Source organism: Bufo gargarizans, chromosome 3, assembly GCF_014858855.1.
Source record: "Bufo gargarizans isolate SCDJY-AF-19 chromosome 3, ASM1485885v1, whole genome shotgun sequence".
Lineage (NCBI taxonomy): Eukaryota > Metazoa > Chordata > Amphibia > Anura > Bufonidae > Bufo > Bufo gargarizans.
The window spans coordinates 218,698,896-218,714,697 of NC_058082.1; the positions used below are offsets into that span (position 1 = coordinate 218,698,896).

The 15,802-nt window shown below is 46.3% G+C and overlaps 1 protein-coding gene across 1 annotated transcript in view; it reads left to right on the plus strand.

Moving 5' to 3' along the window:
• MRPS9 (mitochondrial ribosomal protein S9) overlaps positions 1–15,802 on the plus strand; it is a 151,419-nt gene that overhangs the window by 64,626 nt on the left and 70,991 nt on the right. Inside the window, exon 4 of the mRNA XM_044285557.1 lies at positions 8,047–8,265. Within this exon, the coding sequence (XP_044141492.1) occupies positions 8,047–8,265 (219 nt within the window). The remainder of the gene's footprint in view (positions 1–8,046; positions 8,266–15,802) is intronic.

Consider the following 15,802-nt stretch of genomic DNA (forward strand, 5'->3'; position numbering starts at 1 on the left):
ACAGCCTGCCAGCGGCGATAGTTAGCTGGCAGGCTGTAGATGCGATTTTTAAACCCCTAAAAGGTATATTAGACGCTGTTTTGATAACAGCGTCTAATATACCTGCTACCTGGTCCTCTGGTGGTCCCTTTTGCTTGGATCGACCACCAGAGGACACAGGCAGCTCAGTAAAGTAGCACCAAACACCACTACACTACACCCCCCCGTCACTTATTAACCCCTAATATAGACTCCCTGATCACCCCCCTGTCATTGATTACCCCCCTGGAAGGCTCCATTCAGATGTCCGTATATGTTTTGCAGATCCGCGGTGTCCGTGTTTTGCGGATCCATGGATCCGCAAAATACATACGGACGTCTGAATGGAGCCTTCCAGGGGGGTGATCAACCCATATAGACTCCCTGTTCACCCCCCTGTCATTGATCACCCGCCTGTAAGGCTCCATTCAGAGGTCCGTATGTGTTTTGCGGATCCACGGATCGGATCCGCAAAACACATACGGACGTCTGAATGGAGCCTTACAGGTGGGTAATCACCCCAAATAGACTCCCTGATCACCCCCCTGTCATTGATCACCCCCCTGTAAGGCTCCATTCAGACATCCGTATGTGTTTTGCGGATCCGTGGATCCGCAAAACACAGACACCGCGGATCCGCAAAACACGGACACCGGCAATGTGCTTTCCGCATTTTGCGGATCCGCACATTGCCAGAACTATATCGAAAATGCCTTAATTGCGGACAAGAATAATACATGTTCTACAGGCTCTACAAAAAACACAGTGTTCGCCCAATCAGGCCTGATCTTGTGCGCACACTTGCGTTCAGTCCGCCCCACCGCAGTGACAGAAGTATATTTTTTTCTGATCACTGCAAAAACACTGTAAAATCGCTGCGGCGCTATAAAAAAGATCACTTTTAAGGGGCATGGCGAGTTCATAGAAGATTTTTTTTTTGGCACAAGTTAGCGGAAATTGATATACAGGTCCTTCTAAAAAAATTAGCATATTGTGATAAAGTTCATTATTTTCTGTAATGTACTGATAAACATTAGACTTTCATATATTTTAGATTCATTACACACCAACTGAAGTAGTTCAAGCCTTTTATTGTTTTAATATTGATGATTTTGGCATACAGCTCATGAAAACCCAAATTTCTTATCTAAAAAAATTAGCATATTTCATCCGACCAATAAAAGAAAAGTGTTTTTAATACAAAAAAAGTGAACCTTCAAATAATTATGTTCAGTTATGCACTCAATACTTGGTCGGGAATCCTTTTGCAGAAATGACTGCTTCAATGCGGCGTGGCATGGAGGCAATCAGCCTGTGGCACTGCTGAGGTGTTATGGAGGCCCAGGATGCTTCGATAGCGGCCTTAAGCTCATCCAGAGTGTTGGGTCTTGCGTCTCTCAACTTTCTCTTCCCAATATCCCACAGATTCTCTATGGGGTTCAGGTCAGGAGAGTTGGCAGGCCAATTGAGCACAGTAATACCATGGTCAGTAAACCATTTACCAGTGGTTTTGGCACTGTGAGCAGGTGCCAGGTCGTGCTGAAAAATGAAATCTTCATCTCCATAAAGCTTTTCAGCAGATGGAAGCAGGAAGTGCTCCAAAATCTCCTGATAGCTAGCTGCATTGACCCTGCCCTTGATAAAACACAGTGGACCAACACTAGCAGCTGACATGGCACCCCAGACCATCACTGACTGTGGGTACTTGACACTGGACTTCAGGCATTTTGGCATTTCCCTCTCCCCAGTCTTCCTCCAGACTCTGGCACCTTGAATGACAATGCAAAATTTGCTTTTATCCGAAAAAAGTACTTTGGACCACTGAGCAACAGTCCAGTGCTGCTTCTCTGTAGCCCAGGTCAGGCGCTTCTGCCGCTGTTTCTGGTTCAAAAGTGGCTTGACCTGGGGAATGCGGCACCTGTAGCCCATTTCCTGCACACGCCTGTACGCGGTGGCTCTGGATGTTTCTACTTCAGACTCAGTCCACTGCTTCCGCAGGTCCCCCAAGGTCTGGAATCGGTCCTTCTCCACAATCTTCCTCAGGGTCCGGTCACCTCTTCTCGTTGTGCAGCGTTTTCTGCCACACTTTTTCCTTCCCACAGACTGCCCACTGAGGTGCCTTGATACAGCACTCTGGGAACAGCCTATTCGTTCAGAAATTTCTTTCTGTGTCTTACCCTCTTGCTTGAGGGTGTCAATGATGGCCTTCTGGACAGCAGTCAGGTCGGCAGTCTTACCAATGATTGCCGTTTTGAGTAATGAACCAGGCTGGGAGTTTTTAAAAGCCTCAGGAATCTTTTGCAGGTGTTTAGAGTTAATTAGTTGATTCAGATGATTAGGTTGATAGCTCGTTTAGAGAACCTTTTCATGATATGCTAATTTTTTTAGATAGGAATTTGGGGTTTTCATGAGCTATATGCCAAAATCATCAATATTAAAACAATAAAAGGCTTGAACTACTTCAGTTGGTGTGTAATGAATCTAAAATATATGAAAGTCTAATGTTTATCAGTACATTACAGAAAATAATGAACTTTATCACAATATGCTAATTTTTTTAGAAGGACCTGTATATATTTTTTTCTTACAAAGTCTCATTTTCCACTAACTTGTGACAAAAAATAAAATCTCACATGAACTCACCATACCCCTCACGGAATCCAAATGCGTAAAATTTTTAGACATTTATATTCCAGACTTCTTCTCACGCTTTAGGGCCTCTAAAATGCCAGGGCAGTATAAATACTCCACATGTGTCACAAGTTAGCGGAAAAGGAGACTTTGTGAGAAAAAACAAAAAAAAAACAATTTCCGCTAACTTGTGCCAAAAAAAAAAAAATAACTTCTATGAACTCGCCATGCCCCTCACGGAATACCTTGGGCTGTCTTCTTTCCAAAATGGGGTAACTTGTCGGGTATTCATACTGCCCTGACATTTTAGGGGACCTAAAGCGTGAGAAGAAGTCTGGAATCCAAATGTCTAAAAATGCCCTCCTAAAAGGAACTTGGGCCCCTTTGCGCACCTAGGCTGCAAAAAAGTGTCACACATGTGGTATCGCCGTACTCAGGAGAAGTTGGGCAATGTGTTTTGGCGTGTCTTTTTACATATACCCATGCTGGGTGAGAGAAATATCTCTCTATAAGAACTTGTATAAGAAAATGGGAAAAGTTTACTTTTAGAGAGATATTTCTCTCACCCAACATGGGTATATGTAAAAAGACACCCCAAAACACATTGCCCTACTTCTCCTGAGTACGGCGATACCACATGTGTAACACTTTTTTGCAGCCTAGGTGGGAAAAGGGGCCCAAATTCTAAAGAGCACCTTTAGGATTTCACAGGGCATTTTTAACAAATTTGGATTTCAAACTACTTCTCACGCATTTTGGCCCCTGAAATGCCAGGGCAGTATAACTACCCCACAAGTGACCCCATTTTGGAAAGAAGACACCCCAAGGTATTTCATGAGGGGCATAGTGAGTTCATGGAAGTTTTTATTTTTTGTCACTAGTTAGTGAAATATGAGACTTTGTAAGAAAAAAAATAAAAATAATCATCATTTTCTGCTAACTTGTGCCAAAAAAAAATAAAAAATTCTAGGAACTCGCCATGCCCCTCACGGAATACCTTGGGGTGTCTTCTTTCCCAAATGGGGTCACTTGTGGGGTATTTATACTGCCCTGGCATTTTAGGGGCAGCGCACAGTTCAAAGCCTGACTATGAGCTGTGCGCTACGATTGGCCAGCGCTGAAGCAAGGGACACACCTCCTACAAAAAATCAGTCCAGTACAACAGACGGAGTTGCAGACACCGGAGCCTATACCAGGCGAACGGAGCGGTGCCCAGACATACTAGTAAGTGCAGGGGGACCCCTGGGCGCCGCTCTGCCCACTGATATAGTTAGTTTTTAGTTTGTAAACTAGTGAAAGGTCCTCTTTAAGGGTGTTTAAGCTAGGGGAGCTGAGGTGGTTAAATAAAAAGTAAAAAAAAAAATATATAAAAATATTAAGTATAAATCAACCCTTTTCCAAATTTTACATATAAAATATTTAAACAATAAATAAATATATTACATATCTCCATGTCCGAAAAGTCCAAACTATTAATATATTAAAAAATATCTCCTATGCGGTGACAGTGTAACAGAAAAAAATAAAAATAAAAACTATTTTTTTGTCACCTTGTCCCCCCAAAAATAGGATCGGACTGTTCAATTATGGGCCGGACGTTCCATAAAATGCATAATGCACGTGGCTTTTTTGGCGTTTTATTTTTTTCGCATGGCAGCGAATGGTTTCGAGTATTGCAATACTATTTTATGGTATCAAAATCGAATAAAAATTTTGGTATCGTGACAACCCTAGTACATACTGAGCGGAAGCAATAGGGGATAGTGATGGTATACATACTGTATATTGTATACATACTGCATGTATATTGCATTCACTCTTCCTCCCCCCTGCCGGCTCTCCACACCTCTGGTCTGCGCGGGGGCGGGGCTGGCCAGCAGTCAGCCTCGGCTCCGCCTCCTTCACAGACTAGAGGTAAGCAGGGCCGGCCTTTGGGGTGTGCGGGCTGTGCGGCCGCACAGGGCGCCATAGCAACAGGGGCGCCGGGCGGCCGACAGCTCGCAATGTAATATGGGCAGGAGAGGCGGCACTTATGTTTTCCCACGGGGCGGGCCCCCCGCCCCCTCCATCTCCCCCTCCCCTGTATTCAGCAGGGAAAAGTTAAAAAAAAAAAAAAAACTTGCTTATATAAGTTCGGGCAGCGCCCCTCATTCTGCGCCGCCTGGGTGGCTGAGGCTGAGCGCTTGCCGCTCTAAAGAATCCTGCCTGCGCTTGCTGTGTGCTGTTAATGTAGCGTGGCCGAGCTCTGTTCGATCCACGGTACAGGAGCTTTTGTTTCCTGTACCCGGTCGGACTGACAGGAAGTGCTCACTTAGTGTGCACTTCCTGTCAGTCCGGCCAGGTACAGGAAACAAATGCTCCTGTACCGCGGACCGAACAGAGCTCGGCCACGCTACACTAGAGGTGGAGGTGGGAGTAGAATTAGTCTGAGAGTGAAAAGGGGGAGGGGGGGAGGAAATAATGAGAGTGATTGGGGGGGGGGGAGGAAATAATGAGAGTGATTGGGGGGGGGGAGAATAATGAGAGTGATGGGGGGGAGAATAATAAGAGTGATGGGGGGGAGAATAATGAGAGTGATGGGGGGGGAGAATAATGAGTGATGGGGGGGGGAATAATGAGAGTGATGGGGGGGGAGAATAATGAGAGTGATGGGGGGGAGAATAATGAGAGTGATGGGGGGAGAATAATGAGTGATGGGGGGGGGAGAATAATGAGAGTGATGGGGGGGGAGAATAATGAGAGTGATGGGGGGGGAGAATAATGAGAGTGATGGGGGGGGAGAATAATGAGAGTGATGGGGGGGGAGAATAATGAGAGTGATGGGGGGGAGAATAATGAGAGTGATGGGGGGGGAGAATAATGAGAGTGATGGGGGGGAGAATAATGAGTGATGGGGGGAGAATAATGAGAGTGATGGGGGGGAGAATAATGAGAGTGATGGGGGGGAGAATAATGAGAGTGATGGGGGGGGGGGAGAATAATGAGAGTGATGGGGGGGGGAGAATAATGAGAGTGATGGGGGGGGGGAGAATAATGAGAGTGATGGGGGGGGAGAATAATGAGAGTGATGGGGGGGGAGGATAATGAGAGTGATGGGGGGGAGAATAATGAGAGTGATGGGGGGGGGAAGAATAATGAGAGTGATGGGGGGGGAGAATAATGAGAGTGATGGGGGGGAGAATAATGAGAGTGATGGGGGGGGAGAATAATGAGAGTGATGGGGGGGAGAATAATGAGAGTGATGGGGGGGAGAATAATGAGAGTGATGGGGGGGGAGAATAATGAGAGTGATGGGGGGGGAGAATAATGAGAGTGATGGGGGGGAAATAATGAGAGTGATGGCGGGGGGGGGGGGGAATAATGAGAGTGATGGCGGGGGGGGGGAAATAATGAGAGTGATGGCGGGGGGGGGAAATAATGAGAGTGATGGCGGGGGGGGAAATAATGAGAGTGATGGCGGGGGGGGAAATAATGAGAGTGATGGCGGGGGGGAAATAATGAGAGTGATGGGGGGGGAAATAATGAGAGTGATGGGGGGGGAAATAATGAGAGTGATGGGGGGGGAAATAATGAGAGTGATGGGGGGGGGGAAATAATGAGAGTGATGGGGGAAGGGGGGGGGGGGGGAGAGAGAGTGACAATGGAGTCCCCAGAGCCAGACTGCAGCCAGAGTCCAGATCATCTTATTGTCCTGGTGGTAAGTAGACAATGCAATATGTTTATTATTTAATTGTTTAGTTATTAATACTACATTGGAAACTAATTTTCTCAGCTGGACACCGGCCGACACTGCGCATGCGCTGGGAGCCTCACCAGCGGTTAGGGTAGGGAAAAAGCACTGGCCCATACGTAAATTTTTCCCTTCCCTAACCGCTGGTGAGGCTCCCGGTGCATGCGCAGTGTCGGCCGGTGTTCAGCTGAAAACATCCATCCGATCACTGCGCCTGCGCATTGGCCCATAGTTTTTCCCTACCCTAACCGCCGGCGAGGCTCCTGGCGCATGCGCATTCTGCTGTGAAATTTCCCTAACCTGTCGTTGTGCGCCTGTGCGATGCTGCACACCTCCTCGCGTGGAAGTATAACATTAAACCGGCCTTTGGGGTGTGAGGGCTGGTAACTACTTGGTTGGATAGTCAGCCAGCCTATGCCATGATGCCAGCAACAAGCAGTTTTTTTTTTTTTTTTTGGGGGGGGGGGGGGGCGCGCCACAAGGTTAGCTCGCACAGGGCGCCTGAACACCTAAGGCCGGCCCTGGAGGTAAGTATGTGGTGTTTATTTATTTTACTTTCTGTGAGGGGCACAATGTGGGCATATTACTGGGGGCACAATGTGGGCTTATTACTGGGGGGCACAATGTGGGCATATTACTGGGGGGCAAAATGTGGGCATATTACTCCCTGGCCCTGTCAATCAACTGGAGGCGGGGGCGTTTTTTTGAAAGGAGGATGCGGCGGCTACCAGCAAGTAGACGCCCTACTTGCTGGTAGTGAAGTCATTTGCATATTTTAAAAGCACGATTTTTAGTGAAACCAAGCCACAGAACAAGGTAAGAGCCCTATATAGGGAATAGTCGTCCAGTAAGGATTTTAATATGCCCAAAAATGAGTTTTGGGGGGTGACAGAAGCCCTTTAACGGGACTGAGCGGGATTAGGTGTAGTTATTTTTTGGGCGGAGTTAGAGGCGTGGCCTAGTGCAGAAAGAATTTGCTGCGGCGCGCTTACAATGTGTCTTTGTTCGTTCACAAAGTTGGGTATATATTTGTGTTATGGTAACCCCTGCTGCACAATCTTGGAGAACCCGTGTAATGTGACTGGGTGTACTGAATACCAACAACCTGACGCCCCCTCATCCAATGGCCTCTGATGACGTGTGTATGGCTAGCTTAGGGCTTATGCACATGACCGTTGTTTTGTGGTCCACAAATTGCGGATCCGCAAAACATGGATATCGGCTGAAACGACCAGCTCATAATAGAACAGTCCTAACCTTTGTCCGTAATGCGGACAATAATAGGACGTTTTATTTTTTGAGCAACGGACATGGAACGGTTCCGCATACAGGCTTCAAAACCAGCAAAAAACGAACAGAATACGTTTGTGTGCACGAGCCATTAGTCCGAGCAGAAACGTCACAGGCCAGATCCGGTGATCACTGTGCGCATCTGATGTCTTCTCTATGGGGCATGTGGTTGATGTTCTGAGGTGTTGGGTTCTCAAGCTTCTTCTCTATACTGTGAAGAACTGCCAGTTGTTGCAGGGCATAGGGACAGTTCAGACCCTGGGTACACATGTATGCCCTGGGCTCCTCCTGGGCACATGGGGTGACCACATAATCCTGCAAACAAAAGAAAATGTATTAAATCATCACAAAAGTAGAGGGACAGTGTGACATTTCAGGCGACACCTTGGGGACAGGCCCTCACACAGAGGCATACTGCCCCCATCTCACAGACCGCACTACTTCCGCGGCCTCTTCTCTCCTCCCCGTCCGGTCACGTGACCTCCTGCAGCTTCCATCCTCCAGCATGGCCGCTGTGTGCCTTAGACCGGGGCTGGCCGTGCTGCGGGCGGCGGCTCCCTGGAAGCCAGCAGCGGTGGCTCGCGGCTTGTGGAGAGGTAGGTACAGCGGGCACACCTGGGCTAATAAAGAGCTGGCAGTAGGCGCCCGCGTGGAGAGCGATGCCCCCTCCATGTGTCATTCACTTGACCCGGCATTATTACCCTTATGTCCTGCCCCTTGGCAGCAGTGACGGCTGCGCTACACTACCCGGGCTCACCACCTGCTTCCGTGCCCATGAACTAGCTGGCAGGGTGCTCCCTGTCCCCGGCGGTCAGCACCAGCCAAGTGGAGGAGATCCGCAGCTCTGCCATTTCCACCTTGACTCCTGTCAACGCCGGGCATGAGTTCAGTGGCACATGGGCAGTAGGATCTGCTTGGTATGGATTTTGCCATAGCTCTGCAGCTCAGTATTCCTTGGCTTCCATCACATACTCATTCCCATGCGTGATCTACTCATTCTGATGCTGTCCAAGTCCCATTAAAGGGAACCTGTCACCGGGATTTTGGGTATAGAACTAAGGACATGGGTTGCTAGATGGCCGCTAGCACATCTGCAATACCCAGTCCCCATAGCTCTGTGTGCTTTTATTGTATATAAAACCGATTTAATACATATGCAAATTACCCTGAGATGAGTCCAGCGTGAAGGAGCCCAGCACCGCCCCACATCCTCCGAATCTCCTCCTTGCTCCCCGACGTCAGAAAGCCATAGTGCCGTAATCTCGCAATAGTGTTCCTTCCCTGTGCTGGCATCAGCCTTGGGGAATTAACTGCGCATGTGCTAGCTCACGCATCGCGAGATTACGGCGCTCTAGCTTTCTGACGGAACTCATCTAAGGTTAATTTGCATATGTATCAAATTGGTTTTTTTACACAATAAAAGCACACAGAGCTATGGGGACTGGGTATTGCGAATGTGCTAGCGGCCATCTAACAGCCCATGTCCTCTGCTACATACACAAAAGCCCGGTGACAGGTTCCCCTTAAAGACAAAGGGCCAGTTCATCTGCCTCTCCTGGTGGACTGGCCCATTTAAATCAGTTGATCAGGGGGGAAAATGATAGCAGACAGACACTATCTATGTGTGATCTGTTTTTCATTTCATCTGTCAGCATGATCAATCCTATTAAAGGGGTTGTCCGGGTTCAGAGCTGAACCTGGACATACCCCCATTTTCACCCAGGCAGCCCCCCTGACTTGAGCATCAGAAGCAGTTCATGCTCCGATGCTCTCCTTTGCCCTGTGTTAAATCACGCAGGGCAAAGGCATTTTCAGGAGTTCTGGTGACGAACCGGGCTCTCCATGGGGCTGTCAGGAAGCCCAGTGATGTCACTGGCACTGATGGGCGGCCTTTAGCGCTGCCCTAGCCAGTAAAACGGCTAGGGCAGCGCTAAAGCACGCCCATCAGAGCCGGTGATGTCACCGAACACACTGCCGGGTGGAAGCCTCCACCCGGCAGTGTGTTATTGAAAACAAAAGAGCCCGTGCCCTGCGCGATCTAGCGCAGGGCAAGGGAACGCATCGGGGGGGGGGGCTGCCTGGGTGAAAATATGGGTATGTCAGGGTTCTGCTCTGAACCTGGACAACCCCTTTAAACCAGACTTACTGCCTGCTAGGGTTGATCATGCTGATTAAAATGATACCTTGCTTTGTCTGTATGTTCAACACATGCAAACGAGCACGTTGGAGCACCAGGAGGCCGGCTGAATCCTAGGAGCACTATTTGTGTAACACCTAGGCTCTGCACGCGCAATGCTGAGGGCAGAGCTGTGTCTCAGCGTGTACATATACACTACTTACTGTAGCCTCACCATGTTCAGAATAGAGGTTCTATCTTTAGGAAGTGAATACATGTTACTGATGTATTCACAGGCACAATGTAAAGACACCAGTAATATGCATTCGCGTTCTAAGGCAGGTGAACAGCCTGCCAGATCCGTGCTGCCGCTAGTGCACACGTGCCGCCGGAAGGCTGCTCCGGCCCCATTGACTATAATGGGGGCGGGCCAGAATTCTGGCGGCAGCACAGAAAACATGCTGAGAGGGTAGGGACAGGAAGAATACATCTGACCCTCCTCCAGCCATCCTCAGTGTCTTCCTGTCCCTTCCAGGACGACTTTTTGGTGATTGGAAACTGCAGAAATTTTGGAGAGCAGTCTATTCCAAACCTGTCAGACCCTTTATTGGTTAGGGTGGATAATAAATTGGGAAAAGTCAAACCCAGTCCCTTCACAGAACCTGGTGTTTCTGGGCTCCCTTCTGGATTCGTAAAACAAAAGACTTTTCTGCCTCTTCAGAAAGCCTCTATGATATGGAACAAGGTCTCAAACTTTCTTGGTCACCCGATATGTACAATTTGGGAAGCCATGAAACTTCTAGGTACTCGTAACGGCTTGTATTCCAGACGTGAGATGGGCCCAGTTCCATTCTTGAATACTCCAACTGTGGTTACTGGAGAACTAGAACAATATTGTTCTCTCCCCTTCTGTTATTCAATCTTTTCTTTGGTGGCAGGACCTAAGCCATCTCCAGAAGGGAGTCCCTTAGGGCACCAGGGACTTAGTGATAATCACGATGTCTATGAGGCTGGGGGGGGCGCATTGCTCACAACTATAGGAGCCAAATTTAATTTTTAGTCACCAGATTGAAAATATATATAATTTATAATAAAAAATAAAAAAAAATACTTGGAGAAGATGAGATGCAGGTCACAGTAATGAGCCAGCACTGCATACAGGAGAATACAGCACCACATACCTCTTACATCCAGTGACATCTCCTGTCATGTAGACCTCTTCTCCATTTGACCCAGACCTCATGACAAAGTCTTTCAGACGCATTTCGTCTCTACAGAGTTTGTTACAGACGCGTTAGATTTTTCAATTTTCCACCAACCCCCCCCCCCCCCCCCCCCATCCTGGTGTCCAAATAATATCATCCTGCTGCCATTCCCAATACTGTGCCCGTGGTGCTCCCCAATGCCCCAGGTACTATACTGCTGAAAAAAATTGTGACCCCACTAGAAATAATGTCCCTATAGTATCTATAGCAATTACAAATGCCACCTAGAGTGCCCCCAGTAATAATAATAAAACCTTAGATTAATTCCCTCCCCCCCCCCCACACTGTCCATACATAGTAATTTCCTCCCACACTGCCCGCATAATAGTAACTTCCCCCCTCACTGCCCTCGCGTAGTAATTTTCTCCCACACTGCCCCCATATAGTAATTTCCCCACACATAGTAATTACTCCCCCACTGCACCCACAGTAGAAATATGCTCCACAGTAGTAATTTCCCCCCATACTGTCCTCTAGTGCCCCCTTACAGCCAGTAATGTCCCACCACTGCCCCCCTTTACGTCCAGTAATGTCCCACCACTGCCCCCCTTTACGGCCAGTAATGTCCCACCACTGCCCCCCTTAAGGAAGAGTGATTTACAACCTGGTCCTTTGCCTCTATACTGCATCCGCTAACCTGCCTACCAGAGCAAATCCCCACACCACGTATGAGGTGTTGCTGTATTCAGGAAAAATGCATAACAAATTGTGGGGTGCATTTTCTCCTGTTACCCTTGTGAAAATGAAAAAATTTGGGGCTAAAGAAACTTTAGATTGGAAATAAAAGTTAATTTTTCATTTCACAGCCATCTGTTTCTAAATTCTATAAAACGTTTGTTGGGTCCAAGCATTCACTTCACCACAAAATGTATTCCTTGAGGGGGCTAGTTTCCAAAATGGGGTCACTTTTTGGGGTTTTCTTTCTAGGGGTACCTCATAGTCTCTTTAAATGTGACATGGGACCTGAAAACCATTCCAGCAAAATCTGCCCTCCGTTCACCATACGGCGCTCCTTTCCTTCTGAGCCCTGCCATGTGCCCATACAGCAGTTTACGACCACATATGGGCGGTTTTTGTAAACTGCAGAATCGGGGTAATAAATATTGAGGTTTCTTTGGTTGTTAACCCTTGATGTGTTCCAGGAAAATTGGATTTAAATGGATAATCTGCACCAAAAAATGAAATTTAAAAATTTCCCCTCCATTTAGCTTTAATTCTTGTGGAACACCTAAAGGGTTAATAAAGTTTGTAAAATCAGTGTTGAATGACTTGAGGGGTGTGGTTTCTAAAATCGGGTCATTTATGGGTGGTTTCTACAATGTAAGCCCCAAAAAGTGATTTCATAACTGAACTGGTCCTTCAAGTGGGTTTTGGCAATTTTCTTAAAAAGAATACATTTTGCTTCTAAACTTTTTAAGCCTTCTATCTTCCTGAAAAAATAAAATGACATTTAAAAAATGATTCCAACATAAAGTAGACATATGGGGGATGTAAAGTAATAACAATTTTATGAAGTATCACTATCCGTCTTAAAAGCAGAGAAATTCAAATTTTGAAAAAAACAAATTTTTCAGCAAATTTGGGATTTTTTATGCATAAAGGCAAAATGTATCAACTAAAATTCACCACTAACATAAAGTATGATGTTGGATAAGAGAAAATAGCAGGCAACACCACCTTCTGGAAGAATGTGAAACACTCAAATGAAAATTCAACACTTTATTAGTGCAAGATATCACACAATATAAAACCATATATAAAATCGCTTAGTATATAAATACAATATATGCAAAACAAAGTCCATACAAATAAAGTAAAAAAAAAAAAAAAAAAGTGCATAAACTAAAATGTCACTAAAAAACCAAAGTTGGAGGTATTCAATGGTGGCACTCTCAATTTAGTGCAGACTCTGATATATACAGTTTCCTGAGTTATGTTACAGTAGTTGTATAGCAATATTCTGTGATAGATAATAGAAAAAACAATCCACTTCTCTCATAAGCTGCCCATTAGCACCTGACCTGTTTATCAGGATCACCTGACTTGAAACACGCCCCTCAAGCAAGGAAGTTGTGTGCTCCAAACCACATTCATCTAGCGTCCAGCGTCTTGGTGACCACACTGTTCACCGCTCCATGCAAGTATAACATCCAGTGAATTTGCTGATATACCAATGCAGCCAACATCACGGAGTGGTAAGAGTCTCATAGAGACAGTTTGACTCAGTTTGGCAGCCATTTATGCAGACGCTAATGGGCAGCTTATGAGAGAAGTGGATTGTTTTTTCTATGTTCTATTATCTATCACAGCTGAATATTGCTATACAACTACTGCAACATAACTCAGGAAACTGTATATATCAGAGTCTGCACTAAATTGAGAGTGCCACCGTTGAATACCTCCAACTTTGTTTTTTTTAGTGACATTTTAGTTTATGCACTTTTTTATTTTTTTTTTATTTTTTTTTTTTACTTTATTTGTATGGACTTTGTTTTGCATATATTGTATTTATATACTAAGCGATTTTATATATGGTTTTATATTGTGTGATATCTTGCACTAATAGTGTTGAATTTTCATTTGAGTGTTTCACATTCTTCCAGAAGGTGGTGTTGCCTGCTATTTTCTCTTATCCAATATTTACTCCCAACTGGGTGGGTGACCCAGTGAGCAGTGAACCCGCCGCTATCCGTCCATTCAAGTGTTGAGCCTCCCTACCTTGACAGTTTTATAAAGTATGATGTGTCACAAGAAAACTTGGATTAATAAAAGCGTTTGGTCCAAACTGGCTGTTGCTTGAAGTGGTTAAGGATCAATGCAGTTGTGAAGTCTTACATGACAGAAACCACCCAAAAGTGACCCCGTTTTACAAACTTCACCCCTCAAGTTATTCACAACTCTTTTTTTCAGACTTTAACCCTTTAGGTCAGGGATCAGCAACCTTCGGCACTCCAGCTGTGTGAACAACTCCTAGCATATACCCTTAGGCTGGGTTCACACGGGCGTTGTGGGTGACAGATGCGGGTGCGTTTCGGTAAAATGTGCGATTTTATTTATTTATTTTTTCTCCACGAGTGCAAAGCGTTTTGCACACGCGTGAGAAAAATCGACATTTTTGGTACCCAGACCAGAACCTGGAGTTCTTCACAGAAGTTCGAGGTTTGGGTTAGGTGTTGTGTAGATCTTATATAATAATAGCATTCTTAATACAGATTGCTTAGTAAAATAGTGATTTAGGGGTTAAAAAAATTAAACTCTCCTTAATCCACATGTTTGTCGCAGCCCGGCTTCTCTTCTTCTTCTTTGAGGAAAGGGACCTTTGGTGACGTCACTGCTCTGATCACATGGTCCATCACATGGTCTATGACCATGGTGATGGATCATGTGATGAGAGCAGTGACATCACCAAAGGTCCTTTTCCTCAAAGAAGAAGAGAAGCCGGGCTGTGCGAACAAATGGATTAAGGTGAGTTTAATTTTTTTTTTAACCCCTAAATCACTATTTTACTAAGCAATCTGTATTAAGAATGCTATTATTTTCCCTTATAACATAATAATAAAGATTGGGTCCCCATCCCGATTGTCTCCTAGCAACCATGCGTGAAAATCGCACCGCATCCACACTTGCTTCCGGATGCTTGCGATTTTCACGCAGCCCCATTCACTTCTATTGGGCCTGCGTTGCGGGAATATAGAGCATGCTGCGATTTTTCACGCAACGCACAAGTGATGCGTGAAAATCACCGCTCATGTGCACAGCCCCATAGAAATGAATGGGTCCGGATTCAGTGCGGGTGCAATACGTTCACCTCGCCTATTGCACCCGCACGGAATTCTCGCCCATGTGAAAGAGGCCTTACTTAGCTGTTCCTGTAACTCCCATAGAAGTGAAAGGCGGATTCTGGGAGTTGTAATTTCAGAACAGTTGGAGTGCCAAAGGTTGCTGATCCCTTCTTTAGGTGTTTCACAGTAATTAAAGAGATTCTGTCACCTGGATTTTGCCTATAGAGCTGCGGACACGTGTTGCCAGATCACTGCTAGCACATCCGCAATATACATTCCCCATAGCTCGGAGTGCTTTTATTTAGCCAATATTTTTTGTTTTATATATGTAAATGAGGCAAGTAAGGAGCCCAAGGGACTGTTACTAACGTTTCTGGAGCCCAGCCATGCCCACTGTGAAGGAGCCCAGCACCACCCCGCCTCCTCCGAATCTCCTCCTTGCTCCCCGAGGTCACCAAGTTAGAGCGCCATAATCTCACGATGCGCGAGTACGCGGTATGTCAGTGCCGGCATAGTGTTCCTTCCCTGTGCTGGCATCAGCCTCAGGGAACGAACTGCGCATGCGCTAGCTGCAAGATTACGCCATTTTAACTTTGTGACGTCCAGGAGCAAGGAGGAGATTCAGAGCATCTGGGGGCATTATAGGGGCAATTAAATTACTGGGGGTAATTATATCCATGGGGGCACAGTGGCAGTCATCCAGCATGGAGATCATATCCTGAAACCGGCATTTTTTACACTAAAGCGCATCAATTGGTTAGTCTCTGCAGACGAACCAATCGGAGTGCTTTCCGGCAAGGGACAACTCTGATTGGTCCCTTGTCGGCTTCCCTGGTGCCTCTGCTCTCAGGGAGAGCGGAGACTCCGGGGCTGTGACACTGTGTCACATCCCCGGTAAGCAGTTTGGACGTGACTGTACATCGAAATGCAGTAAATTACTTGCAATTTGGACCTACAGTAATGCGTTAAA